This window comes from Haliotis rubra, unplaced genomic scaffold, assembly GCF_003918875.1.
Source record: "Haliotis rubra isolate DU_JTF1 unplaced genomic scaffold, ASM391887v1 Scf324, whole genome shotgun sequence".
Classification (NCBI taxonomy): Eukaryota; Metazoa; Mollusca; class Gastropoda; order Lepetellida; family Haliotidae; genus Haliotis; species Haliotis rubra.
This window is the reverse complement of record NW_025766996.1, coordinates 1,002,345-1,017,527: the sequence shown is the minus strand read 5'-3', so window position 1 is coordinate 1,017,527 and position 15,183 is coordinate 1,002,345. Positions and strand designations below refer to the sequence as shown.

Here is a 15,183-nt window from a genome sequence, read left to right as displayed (position 1 = left end):
TTTGTGTGTCTATCACCACAGACGTATCCCTTCCAAACAATTTTCGGCAAGTCATGTTTTAGTTTGTGGCGATTTTGTTCATGGGAGTCGAAAAATGTTACACAACAGGCTGGTCTTCTCTCATGCTTTCACTGAAGAGTAAACAAATAGGCACAAACATCCAAGGTCGTTTGGATGACATTGAAATCTGACCTCCTTTGATCCTTGTCAGATGAAAGTAGGAAAGCCAAGAAACAAATGACCTTGACATCAACCGATTCAGGTCATTCCACTGAAATTGTCACCAGCTGTTATTTTCCTCATGACCTTGACCCAGATCCAAGGTCAAGGTAACAAGGTATAAACATTCAGTGTAAACGTCATGTATAGATAGACAGTCTTCCATCAGGCATATAAAAAGGGTTTTTTTTGTTTATTGTGTTAGTATCACAATCCACCATGCATATTCATCAACAAAACTCTGCACTGTCTTCCTCTTGCCGACATTTACACTTCCGGTTGTGTCCCATGGAAACATTTTGCCACAACAGAATCATACAAATCCCACAAAACGCAAGGCAGTTTCGGATATCACATGACTCACATGACTCACTTGTGACGTTCCAGGAGCTGAACGTTTTGACAAAATGGGATTGACTTGCAGAAAATATTCAGTCTCAGTTACACAAAAACCTCAGATGAATACAAGAAACATTCGGTAAGTGGTGTAAAGAGTTAACTTAGGAATATGGAAACTTTGGAATACGCCTTCAGTCTTTGTTTGGAACAGTGCAGCTCCATTTCCAGGTACCCTCCGGTGACTTGTTCCAAAAAGGCTAGAGTCCTTATTATAAATGTGTCTGAAATGAAAAAAAAAGGTTTATTATTACAAGACTTGACAGTTGAGATAAGTTATTAAAGGAAAAAGTTTCAATACATACAGATTATTTGTATTTAATATTATTTATCCCCATATCAAATATGTCAACTTTTAACACCAATAAAATCCAAATTAACGAAAGGTCCAAATGAACTTAAATAAATTGAAATCAAACAAATAAATGTGTCATGATCTATGTTAAGGTTTGATAATTGAAGAAGAAAAATGATTTTAAAATGAAAATTCATGAAATTATAACATATTGAAGGACAGAGTAGATATGCTCACTTGGCAGACTTGCATCTGAGCTCATAGAGACAGTATCACTATGACAAGGATCTTACATGTGACAGTGATTCTAAGCAGGCTAAAGCAAGTTGAAAGCATAGGGCGTTGAGGCAGCCAAGTGATTAAAGCCTTTGCTAGTCAGCCTGAAGACCTGGGTTGGATTCCCCACTTATGGGACAATGTGTGAGCCTATTTCTGGCGTCCCCCGCCGTAATATTGCTGGAATATTACTAAAGGCGGCGTAAAAGTGAACTAGTCACTCACTCATTGATCATATAGCCAATAGCTGATGTGAAACATTCAGATCCACGTGTCAATGTTATGTGTCTTTGATGTTGTTTATCGTCACATTCAACAATATTACAGCTATATAACAGCGGACTGTAAACAAGTGAAAGGTGGTCCAGACAAGCTCATCAATATTTGACCACAGATCCCAGTCCACGTGAGGCAACGATACCCAATCAATGAGTCATGAGCCTGACCAGCCGTTTCACTTGGGACACATCTTACGACCGGGATAGGTAATGGGTGGCCTGTCCTGAGGGGGAATCGGCATGTTCATACTGGGACTTGGATAGTGTACAACACCTTTGCAGTCATATCCTGAATTGACCTGTGAAGATCCGGGTTAGAATTGGTCTTCAGGTTCCCATGCTTGTCGTAAAAGGCAACTAACGGGATCGGGTGGTCAAACTCGATGACTTGGTGGAAACATGTCATCGTATCCCATTTGCGTAGATCGCTGCTCTGGACTGTCTGGTCCAGACTCTATTATTTACAGACCGGCGCCATATAGCTGGAATATTGCTGAGTGCGGCATAAAACTAAACTCACTCACTCAACCAACCAACAGATGAAACAGTGAATACAACTACACTTCTGTGTTGTCAGTAACATTCTCAGTGTGCACAATATAATTGTGATCAATACTGTGATGATCAAACCTCATAGTATGATGGCACACAAGTAACCAGGGCACCACGACTGATCACCCCATCCATTAGCAGCGTTCGAAATACCTGCCTGGCCGACCGCCCGGGACAGGTTATTTTCAACACAGACTGCCTGACACTCAAATTCACCTGCCCGACGGTGGGGTTCAACTTTAGACATGCATATTAGTATTTTTTGTGGGCAGGTAAGGTTTGGTAAAGGCTGGCAAGTTTTACATCTAACCAGCCCCGTGGTCTGGCTGAAATTTCATACCCTGCCATAAGGTTGCCTCTTACGACCTGCAGAGGATGTTGAGCACCAAGATTCTTACCAAGAATCGTCATTCGTAAGACAATATTCCTCTGAACTATGACAGAAACTAGGCTACACTTGCCTTAAAGGGATTTCCTGATAGAAAATGGACACTATTTCTAAATGGAAATGTTGCCAAATAGAACTCGACTAACTTTGCCTGGCTGAAACTGGACTGTACTTACCAGACAGAAACTCGTCCATATCTACCTGATAGAAACTGGACTATCTCTACCTGATAGAAACTGGACTATTCTGAATTATGGAAACTGGACTATTCTGAATTATGGAAACTGGACTATTCTGAATTATGGAAACTTGACTATCTCTGCCTTATGGAAACTGGACTATCTCTGCCTTATGGAAACTGGACTATATCTGCCTTATGGAAACTGGACTACCTCTACCTCTGCCTTATGGAAACTGTACTATATCTGCCTTATGGAAACTGTACTATATCTGCCTTATGGAAACTACTATTCTGAATTATGGAAACTGGACTACCTCTGCCTTAGGAAACTGTACTATATCTGCCTTATGGAAACTGGACTATTCTGCCTTATGGAAACTGTACTATATCTGCCTTATGGAAACTGGACTATTCTGCCTTTTGGAAACTGTACTATATCTGCCTTATGGAAACTGGACTATATCTGCCTTATCTGGAATTCTGGAAACTGGTACTACTGGACTATATCCTTATGGAAACTGTACTATATCTGCCTTATGGAAACTGGACTATTCTGAATTATGGAAACTGGACTACCTCTGCCTAGGAATTATCTCTGGAAACTGGTACTATATCTGCCTTATGGAAACTGGACTATTCTGAATTATGGAAACTGTGCTATATCTGCCTTATGGAAACTGGACTATTCTGAATTATGGAAACTGGACTACCTCTGCCTTAGGAAACTGGACTATATCTGCCTTATGGAAACTGTACTATATCTGCCTTATGGAAACTGGACTATTCTGAATTATGGAAACTGTGCTATATCTGCCTTATGGAAACTGGACTATTCTGAATTATGGAAACTCTGCCTTAGGAAACTGGACTATCTCTGCCTTATGGAAACTGGACTATATCTGCCTTATGGAAACTGTACTATATCTGCCTGGAATTATGGAAACTGGACTATGGAAACTGGACTATTCTATCTGGACTAATTATGGAAACTGGACTATTCTGCCTTATGGAAACTGGACTATATCTGCCTTATGGAAACTGGACTATATCTGCCTTATGGAAACTGGACTATTCTGCCTTATGGAAACTGTACTATATCTGCCTTATGGAAACTGGACTATTCTGCCTTATGGAAACTGTACTATATCTGCCTTATGGAAACTGTACTATATCTGCCTTATGGAAACTGGACTACTATGAAAACTCTTGCCTTAGGAAACTGGACTATATCTGCCTTATGGAAACTGGACTATATCTGCCTTATGGAAACTGTACTATATCTGCCTTATGGAAACTTGACTATTCTGAATTATGGAAACTGGACTACCTCTGCCTTAGGAAACTGGACTATCTCTGCCCTATGGAAACTGGACTATCTCTGCCCTATGGAAACTGGACTATATCTGCCTTATGGAAACTGTACTATATCTGCCTTATGGAAACTGGACTATTCTGAATTATGGAAACTGTGCTATATCTGCCTTATGGAAACTGGACTAATCTAAATTATCTAAACTGGACTATTCTGAATTATGGAAACTGTACTATGTAAACTGTACTATCTCTGCCTTATGGAAACTGGACTATTTTGCCTTAAGGAAACTGGACTATATCTGCCTTATGGAAACTGTACTAGTGGAAACTGGACTATATCTGCCTTGTGGAAACTGGACTATCTCTGCCTTGTGGAAAGTGGACTATATCTGCCTTGTGGAAACTGGACTATCTCTGCCTTGTGGAAAGTGGACTATATCTGCCTTGTGGAAACTGGACTATCTCTGCCTTGTGGAAAGTGGACTATATCTGCCTTGTGGAAAGTGGACTATATATTCTTGATGGATGACTACATTTGCATCATACAAATTAGACTATTTGCCAGAGATAAATCAGCCTTTGGAACTGAAGTAATTGTTATGCCATCAGTCGAAACGTCCACCTCTGACTCAAGCTATGCTGCCACTAGTGCCACTAAAGTACCACACAAGCTGCCCTGGAGCTGAAATGGTGAAAGCGTGCTGCCTGGTAGCTTGTGTTGAATGGGCAGCTGTTCAACAAAGTTGCATGGGACCTTTAGAGAAAGTGATACACAAAATTTACCTTAATACAAAATACAAATCATTTTGAAGATAAAATCTCTCATAAAGACTATATATCTCTTCCTCTGATACAATACCTCTCTGCAAGAAGGTCTGGGGAACCTCAGTATGAGCAATGCATTCAGACAATTACATCTAATTTTTGTTTCTTCAAAACAAACATAATCAGGAAGTTCTAAATGTAAAAAGATAAAGGTGCACTCATATTTTGTTATGGATATCTTGAATAAATACTAAAATACCAGAGGAATTTTGGTGTGAAGCATTTCATTATGGAAAGAAAACCCAAAATTTGCTTGAAAACATTTTCATACATAATCAAAATAACCAATTGGTGAGAAATAATGAAATATTATTTTTAAGAAAAGATGAAAATAAAAATGTTCAATCATAATTCAACAAATATCAATTCTAAAAAGATGTCAGTGCTTAAAATACTTAACACACCAAGAATATATTTTATTGTGCAAAACAATTGAGCCCAGTGTTCCTGTAACCCAAATGAGATCAAAATATTAGGGATCCCAAGATTCAAATGATGAAAAAAACCCCTTCGACTCCCTAATTTTAAACACAGTTTCAAATCAAGTGATATATTTTTTCAAAACACACAGTGCAAATCGTCAAAAAAGTGAATTTCTAATCTCTAATTTAAAAAAATATTAGATATCATCCCATTCCCATCATGCAATTCTCACAGTGTTAACAATCTATGACTCTGAAGCTCCCCCTAATTCACCGAGATCCATGTGAAATGTCCGAGGTTGGTAGGTTGGGTAACATCGATGTGACAGCTGTACAAAAACAAACATGGACTACAGATGATGCAGCTACGTCTACAACACCATGGTGCTTGTTCGGAAAGTTGCGATAGGGCAATGCAGATGATAGGTATGAAATGGACAAACCAGAGATGAAATTGCAAATTAGTGATTGTAATGCAGAGGTATCTGTGAAACAGTCATGCTTGAAGTTATAAGTTCGAGGACCATACTAAGGTATTATTGACATTATTTTTGTTTGCTGTTACTGTTAATTATTTTGTCGCAGTTATAAGATTATAATGTTTTGTTGGGAGTGTATTGGCAAATAGACTGTATTTCAAAATAATGTGATTCAGGGACCGAAACTGCGATATGTATTGGTTGAGTGAGTGAGTTTAATTTTACGCCACGCTCAGCAATATTCCAGCTATATGGCGGCGGTTTGTAAATAATCGAGTCTGGACCAGACAATCCAGGCAATATGTATTGGGATTTTACGAGTTTGACAGTAGTTGATTGATCGTTGTTTAAAGCTGCACTCAGCAGTAAAAAAACATGTGCTGCCTTGTGTCAGGTTTCTGGCACATCTGTGCACATTCAATTATACCTGAGTTGACTGTGCACATTCAATTATACCTAGGCTGACTGGGCCATTCAATTACACCTTGGTTGAATTGGCCATTCAATCATACCTTGGTTGACTGGGCCATTCAATCATGCCTTGGTTGACTGGGCACATTCAATAATACCTTGGTTGACAGCGCACATTCAATTATACCTTGGTTGACTGGGCACATTCAATAATACCTTGGTTGACAGTGCACATTCAATTATACCTTGGTTGACTGGGCACATTAAATAATACCTGGGTTATCCACAACAGTCAGACACACATGAAAGCTTACTGTAATAATTTGTGCTTTAACAAAACAAAAAACAGACACAAAAGGTTGCCGAAACATATTTAGAGGACCACGACATGGTTACCGACGTGAAACTTGGGCCATGCAACTTTCCCTTGCACCAGTTAGGACTACTGACTGGTCTAGGCCTAAGGTTAACTGAGTCAGTTACACACATACAGGAGTACATCACTATAAGAACAGAGAGATAGATTAGACACAGTCGTTATGGTTACAGATCTAGAGAGAAAGTGAGAAAATAAGATACAGCTAGTTGCAAGGCTGACTGAAAAGTTCATTCCATCCCCACATTTCAATCCCCTCATCACTCCCAAATACAAAAGTTTCGTCAACAAGTAGCATGTACTTTTACTTTAAGATCAAAATATAACAGCAATGTAGAATTAATTTTTAAAAATGATTGTTAATGTTTTTGAATAAAATGCCCTAATGAAAATAAGATATCGGATATGTGCAATTTTAGCAGGTATACAAGTATTTAGGATAACCTGCTCAAATATTCTAAGCGTTAACATCTCTCTCACAACGTTACAAGATACTTTCCCAATTCAGCTTAACAAAAAAAACCCAGCTAAATAAAACTTTAAAAATTAGTAACCTTCAGATAAGCCGCTGACCCCTTTCTACAGAATGCCACTTTTGGTCAGCAACATTCGGGTTATCTATGGTTATATACAGTATGACCAAACTCTTGTCAATAATAGAAAGGAATAAAATATTGTTTATACAATAAACAAAGAAAATGAATTAACTGACAAAGAAAATGAATTAACTGACAAAAAAGCAAATGAAATTTTCAGTCATTCCTTAACAAGACAACAGAGTAGTCTCCCTTTACCTGATTTCACTGAAATTAGCAAAAAATAGGAGATCAATCAAAATGCAACAGAATTAAGGATTATATCAAGGCAGATACAAGTCAAATAAAATATGTGGGGTTCTAATGTACAGTAATCATCATAACTAGCGCCCAAGACATTTAAACATGTCAGATGTTCGATGGGGTTCTACAATAAGACCCATGAAGTCAATTGGTCTTCAGCAAGCAATGCTTGTCGTAAGAGGTGATCGGGTGGTCAAGCTCACTGACATGGTTGACACATGTCATTGTATCCCAATTGTGTAGATCGATGCTCATGCTGTTGATCACTGGATTGTCTGGTCCAGATTCCATTATTTACAGACTGTCGCCATATCGCTGGAATATTCGCAGTGTAACACAAACATAATACTGAGCTGGTCATGTATTACTTGGAAACCGAAATGTCTCTTGAAACGAAACTGTGAAGTTCATGTTTCATATCAATTTTGCTGAATGAATGACTGTTGTTTTTCAACACCACAACCAGCAATATATGATGGTGGTTCGTAAATAACGAAGCATGGACCATACAATTCAGTGGTTGACATCAGGGCCATTAATCAACACAACTGTAATATGATGACTAGCAATGAACAGCTAGAATCACCATCCGAACCATTTAACTGCCTCTTATGATCTGTACAGTTTGCTGGAGATCTATTTTAGGGAATTCTAGGGATCTTTCGCATAGTTTGCTGGGGATCTATGTTCGGGAATTCCAGAGGACCTTCTGCATAGTACACCGAGAATCTATATTCGGGAATTCCAGAGGATTTTGTGAGTTATTATCAGAGGGCTCATTATTATGATTACTGTACGTATATATATTTTCTAAAAGTAAAGACATCCATGTATATGAATAATGCATGAGGCTCCACAGTAACCAAAAGTTGAACTGGAAATACAATGTCATCCATGAGGACAAGGCAAACAAAGTTACCATAAACAAGCTGTTGTAAAGTGACAATGTAGTCCTGATCAAATGCAGCATGTGATTTTAAAACAATGTCTACTAAAATATGAACGTATTGCTTTGTTTTGCCTAAAGGAGACTGATTCAGTCTTCTTGTGAATATATTGAATCTCCTCTGACCAAACATGTTGTTTGATGAAAGGTCAAGGTCAAGGTGATCCAATTCACCATCATTAGTGTTTTGAAGGAAAGGATGGAAAGGACGGATCGGACAACCCTTTATAAGATGTAGCTACCATCAGTCAGTCATGTCCACAGCTCATTTCAGGTCGAGTGGTAATGTATTCTGATAATATATTCTGATAATGTATTCTGATAATGTGTTTTGATAACACAACTAGTTTAATTCAGATCGTTACCACTCTCTGAAAAACAGATTAGTGGCAGAGTCAAATCCTGTTCATGGGCCCTCCATCTTTAGCAAAAAGTTAAAACCGTGACATTTCCAAAACGCCAAAAATGACCTCATCACCATCTCTTTTGAAAGGTAAAGCAGTTTTGTAGAAACATAATTATATCTGGAAATTTGAGGTTTAATGAAAAGATGGAAGACACAAGTAACTAAAGTCAACTAAGAAAATGTAAAAATAAAAAAAAAATAATAATAACAACTGATCAGTAATGATAAGATGCAAGTGCAATAAATAGATTCAAAAATGTGTCATGCCCAACATAAGAAAGCAAATGGGTTAGAGTAAAAACTATTTTATTCACTTACGAACAATGCAATGGTTCAACATGTAAAATAACGTGTACACAATATTTTTAATATTGATTAACATGCTAAAGATGCAGTGCATGTTTTACATAAGTGTCTAAATGTTGGAAATTTATTTACTAATTATACAACAGTGCAATTATTTGATTAGGTTAAGTAGCACAGTTAAAGCCTCCTCAATACGATCAAACATATCATTTACAACACCAGAGTTAGATATAATGAGAGGGAGTTTTTTGTTAAAATCTCTTTCATTTACACTCTTGTTGAACATACTTGATCAACACATAGTACTCAAAAGAAATTAAGGACCATTTGATTCTGTCATATTGCTAAAGTAGGGAGTGAGTGAGTGAGTGAGGGAGTGAGTGAGTGAGTGAGTGAGTGAGTGAGTTTACTTCTACGTCGCTTTCAGCACTATTCCAGCAATATCACGGCGGGTGACACCAGAAATGGACTTCACACATTGTACCAATGATGGGAATCAAACCAGGGTCTTCGGTGTGACGAGCTAACGCTTTAACCGCTTAGGCTACCCCACTGCCCCTATTGATACAGTAAATTTAAACTATGTCCTTAGTTGTATATGTAGGAATTGGCTGTCCTTAACTTCTTAAGAGAAGTGTTAACAGAAAGGCTACAGAGGGGTAACACCTCCACGAAATGTTCGTAACAGAGGCTAAATCTACAAACACGTTTGGCAACATTGGTGGAGTTTGGTAAATAATACCGACAACAATTGGCAACTTTTCACTCCATGGACGCTTCGCTAATTCCTACACATCGAAGAACATCAGGATCAAACTTTTTGCACAGCCATTTGAAATTACCAGTGAGAACACTTTGTGTCTTCGCAACAAGTGAGTGAGTGAATTTAGTTTTACGCTGCACTCAGCAATATTCCAGCTGTATGGCGGCGGTCTGTAAATAATCGAGTCTGGAACAGACAATCCAGTGATCAACAGCAAGAGCATTGATCTGTGCAATTGGGGACCGATGACATGTGTCAACCAAGTCAGCAAGCCTGACCACCCGATCCTGTTAGTTGCCCTTACGAAAAGCATGGGTTACTGAAGGTCAATATTTTAACCCAGACCTTCACGGGTATTTTCGTAATAAAGTCTCAAGGACATCTTTGACCTCAAGGAATAGTAATATACTACTCAAAATAGGTCAATGAACCGCCACCCGTGAAGGTCCGGGTTAGAATTGTTGTTCAGCATTCCATGCCTGTCGTAGGAGGCAACCAACAGGATTGTTGCTCAGGCTCACTGACTTGACTGAAACATATCGTATCCCAATTGCATAGATCGATGCCCGTGATGTCAATCACTGGATTGTTTGGTCCAGACTTGATTATTTACAGACTGCCGTCATATAGCTGGAATATTGCTCTGAGAATGCGGCATTAAACCAGAATCTTAAGGAACACTCCATTAATCCATATTGCTATAGCTAATGTCATGCCCTAAAGGATGACTGACTGAGTGTGGTCATGCCCTAACAGATGACTGACTGAGTGTGGTTTTACACTGCTTTTAGCAACATTCCAGCAACATCACGGCAGGGGACACCAGAAATGGGCTTCACACATTGTACCCATGTTGGGATTCGAACCCGGGTCTTTGCAGTGCCTGACTGAGTTTGGTTTTACGTCGCTTTTAGCAATATTCCAGCAACATCCGGTGGGGACATCAGAAATGGGCTTCACACATTGTACCCATGTGAGGATTTGAACCCGGGTCTTTGCAGTGACGAGTCAACACTTTAACCATAGTTACCCCACTGCCCCCCTGACACAAGAACTTATATGGAGTGTTATCAGTATTCTATATCTAACTTCACAGAGTCCCCAGGATAGCCGATTTTTGCGCGTATTTGTGACAGTATTAAATTATATACTTCGCAATACAGCCAGGATATAAACCTGAGAGTTCTTTTCCAGAACTTCTGGGAACAAACTATTTTATCAATAGAATCCAAGCTGCCCAACTCGAAAAAAATCGAATGGTCATAGTTTAGTCCACTAGGTACTGCAGAGCTAATGAGCTCTGGGAACATCACAACCAGAATCTATTAACAAATCCAAAACCAAGGAGTGAGTTAGTTCAGTTTTATGGCATTTTTAGCAATATTCCAGCAATGTCACAGTGGGTGATACCAGAAATAGGCTTCACTCATTGTAACAATGTGGGGAATAGAACCTAGGACCTTTGGTTTGACGAGAAAACGCTTTAACCACTGGGCTACCGCACCGTCCCCCCAAACCAAGGACTTGTAAGGGACAGCTTGAGACCATTCTAGTCATGTAAAATCTGTGTAATATTCTGACGGACTGAGTATGGTTTTACGCCGCTTATAGCAATATTTCAGCAATATCACGGTGGGAGACACCAGGAATGGGTTTCACACATTGTACCCATGTGGAGAATCGAACCCGGGATAGCTACCCCACCGTCCCTGTGTAATATTCAGTATGGCTGTGCAAACATGTCTGATTTTCTAGGATGATTTAACATTGCACATAAAATGAGGTACCCATCAGCTTTATCACCCACAGATCCTGAATCACACGTCTATCACAGAGATTGTCATCCTTGCCAGCTAAACAGCTAAAACATAATGACTTGATATATGGATTTACTTTGCTGAGTCAGCTTTTTGCAACATGTACTATCACAATATTACTCAAAAAAATAAAAAAAATAAATTAATAAAGTGTTCAAAAAGGAGATTTTTCTGAAAAAATTGGGATGAGAAGAAAATTTGACAATTAACTTAACCTCTCCCCCACCAATTACTGTTTTGTTTCACTTTTTACATACTAACAGACTATGACTTTTAGAAATCTCTCAAAAAAACCCCATGTCTTCAATGTTATGTAAAACTGTAAACCATATTTTTGTTTTAAAAAAGATGCCTAATAGGTAAGCTGAAGCATATCAGAACGACAAGATGCTATTTTTAGTCCGAACATTCTACAAGCTTAAGCTTGATAAGTCTCAAGCTTTACAAACAATAATTGTCAGCTTTGTTAGTATCAAAGACGGGTTATTTCAACAATCCTACGGTTTACCCCATCATCTGATGTATCGCCAGTGTTCGCATTTTTGGGAATAACGTGTCCATAGAGCTTGCTTGACCCTGGCAAAGACATCCGTCCAACTGCATTTCGTTGCCACAACGCCGCAACGTTTGGTTCCGAATTTGGCCTTTGCAATTCGGTAGTTATGGCTGGCTTTAGCATTTTGTTCCTACTAACTGGTTTTGAAGCTTTGCCTCTCCGAGAATAATTCGGTCCCTCATCGTGTAAATCTTGCAAGGATCCTGCTACGGCGACCCCATCAGTGTCCGTGTCACTGGAGCTTGTTGCCGTGGTTACAGAGTTTTCGGAATTAGTTAAAAGCGAGCGTTTTGACTGGCTTGTGTGTGATATTTGTTGGTTAGATGGGCCAAGGCTACTGCTGCTTCTTTGTGAGTGTGTGTGTGAGTTTGCGAGGACTGATGAGGAATTGTGGGATACCTTGGCCACCGACACCGAGCGCTGAAGAAAGAAAAACAACACATGCAGCATGCAGAGGTACAGGTGAATAAACAATGAGGAACTGTCTGGTTCGTCTTGGTGAATGGTCAGAACTGTTTCTGTTTTTCCAAAATCCTTTTTATTTTGTCGTGTACTGGTTAACACAACATTGCAGGCTTATAAACCTTTCAGTAATGACATCCTGTTGTTGTTACAGGGTTTTCATTTTGTACAATAACCTCTCAAATGGGAATTTCCCCAGAATATACCACTGTCCCAGGATCGTTTTTAGAAAATTCCCCTGTCCCAGCAAGATTCTGTAGAAAGTACCTCTCTCTGAGAGATATTTTGTAGGAAGTCCCCTTGTCCCAGCAATAGTCTACAGAAAGTCATTGTCCCACAGGTATTCTATAAATAGTCCCTTTGTCCCACAAATATTCAATAGAAAGTCCATCTGTCCCATCAATATTCTACAGAAAGTCCCTGTCCCATCAATATTCTATAAAAAGTCCCTTTGTCCCATCAATATTCTACAGAAAGTCTTTCTGTCCCATCAATATTCTATAAGAAGTCCCCTTGTCCCAGAATATTCTACAGAAAGTCACTGTCCCACAGGTATTCTATAAATAGTCCTCTGTCCCACAAATATTCTTTAGGAAGTACCCTCTTGTCCCATCAATATTCTGCAGAAGTTCATCAATATTCTACAGAAATATTCGAGGAATATTCAAAAAGTCCCATCAGCAGGAATATTCTATAAAAGTTCATCTGTCCCAGGGATATTCTACAGAAAGTTCCCTTGTCCCAGGAATATTCTATAAAAGTTCATCAGTCCCAGGAATATTCTATCAAAAGTTCATCCCTGTCCCAGGAATATTCTACAAAAGTCCCTGTCAGCTATTCAGGAATATTCTACAGAAAGTCCCAGGAATATTCTGCAAAAGTTCCCTTGTCCCAGGAATATTCTATAGAAAGTTCATTGTCCCAGGAATATTCTACAGAAAGTCCCATCAGTCCCAGGAATATTCTATAAAATATTCATCAGTCCCTTGTCCCATCAATATTCTGCAGGAATATTCTACAGAAAGTCCCTGTCAGGAATATTCTACAGAAAGTCCCTGTTGCAGGAATATTCTACAGAAAAAGGAATATTCTACAGAAAGTCCCTGTTGCAGGAATATTCTACAGTCTCAGGAATATTCTTAAGTCCCTGTTGCAGGAATATTCTATAGAAAGTTTCTGTCCCAACAATATTCTACAGAAAGTCCCTGTCGCAGGAATATTCTACAGAAAGTCCCTGTTGCAGGAATATTCTACAGAAAGTCCCTGTTGCAGGAATATTCTACAGAAAGTCCCTGTTGCAGGAATATTCTACAGAAAGTCCCAGTTGCAGGAATATTCTACAGAAAGTCCCTGTTGCAGGAATATTCTATAGAAAGTTTCTGTCCCAACAATATTCTACAGAAAGTCCCTGTCGCAGGAATATTCTACAGAAAGTCCCTGTTGCAGGAATATTCTACAGAAAGTCCCTGTTGCAGGAATATTCTACAGAAAGTCCCTGTTGCAGGAATATCTACAGAAAGTTTCTGTCCCAACAATATTCTACAGAAAGTCCCTGTCGCAGGAATATTCTACAGAAAGTCCCTGTTGCAGGAATATTCTACAGAAAGTCCCTGTTGCAGGAATATTCTACAGAAATTCTGCAGGAATAATTCTACAAAGTCCCTGTTGCAGGAATATTCTACAGAAAGTTTCTGTCCCAACAATATTCTACAGAAAGTCTCTGTCGCAGGAATATTCTACAGAAAGTCCCTGTTGCAGGAATATTCTACAGAAAGTCCCAGTCGCAGGAATATTCTACAGAAAGTCCCTGTCCCACAGGTATTCTATAAATAGTCCCTCTGTTCCACAAATATTCAATAGGAGGTCTATCTGTCACAGGAATATTCTACAGAAAGTCCCTGTCCCACATGTATTCAATAAATATTCCCTCTGTCCCACGAATATTCTACAGAAAGTCCCTGTCCCACATGTATTCAATAAATATTCCCTCTGTCCCCTAATGTCCAGAAAGTCATGTCCCATTGTATAAATATTCCCTCTGTCCCAAGAATATTCTACAGAAAGTCCTGTCCCACGAATCTTCTACAGAAAGTCACTGTCCTACAGGTATTCTATAAACAGTCCCTGTTCCACGAAAAATTGTACAGAAAGTCCCTGTCCCCAGCTATTCTATAGGATATTCTAATATAAATAGGTCCCTCTGTCCCTCTGTTCCACAAATATTCTATAAATATTCTATTCTATAAATAGTCCCTCTGTCCCAGGAGGGAATATTCTATAAATAGTTCATCTGTCCCAGGGATATTCAATAAAAGTTCATCTGTCCCAGGAATATTCTACCAAAAAGTCCCAGGAATATTCTACAGAAAGTTCTGTCCCAGGAATATTCTATAAAAAGTCCCTGTCCCAGATGTACTCCCTGTCCCAAATAGTCCTTCTGTCCCAGGAATATTCTACAGGCATTTCTATAGGAGGTCCCTGTCCCAGGAATATTCTATAAAAGTCCATAAGTCCCAGGGATATTCGACAGAAAATCCTTTTAATGAGATTTCTTTAGCATTTGAACACAATCCGTGTTCACAGAGGTAAAATCAAACAAAAATTTGTCTTTGCTAAGGATCAATCTTTGTATTTAAAACCAACTGAAAGTATCACTGGGCTTCAGAGGTGCTCATA

The 15,183-nt window shown here is 39.0% G+C and overlaps 1 protein-coding gene across 13 annotated transcripts in view; it reads right to left on the bottom strand.

The window, feature by feature from the left end:
• Positions 1-384: 384 nt before the first annotated feature.
• Positions 385-15,183, bottom strand: part of LOC124283883 (phosphatidylinositol 4-phosphate 5-kinase type-1 alpha-like) — a 76,071-nt gene continuing 61,272 nt past the window's right edge. For 6 of the 13 annotated variants that reach the window (XM_046719909.1, XM_046719913.1, XM_046719912.1 and 3 more), the window contains one exon: positions 11,632-12,465. In XM_046719909.1, the coding sequence (XP_046575865.1) occupies positions 11,962-12,465 (504 nt within the window). In that variant the 3' untranslated portion in view covers positions 11,632-11,961. Of the gene's footprint in view, positions 840-5,379; positions 5,476-7,206; positions 7,216-11,631; positions 12,466-15,183 lie in introns of those variants that run through there. The other 7 variants (XM_046719918.1, XM_046719914.1, XM_046719917.1 and 4 more) reach the window with 7 other exon arrangements.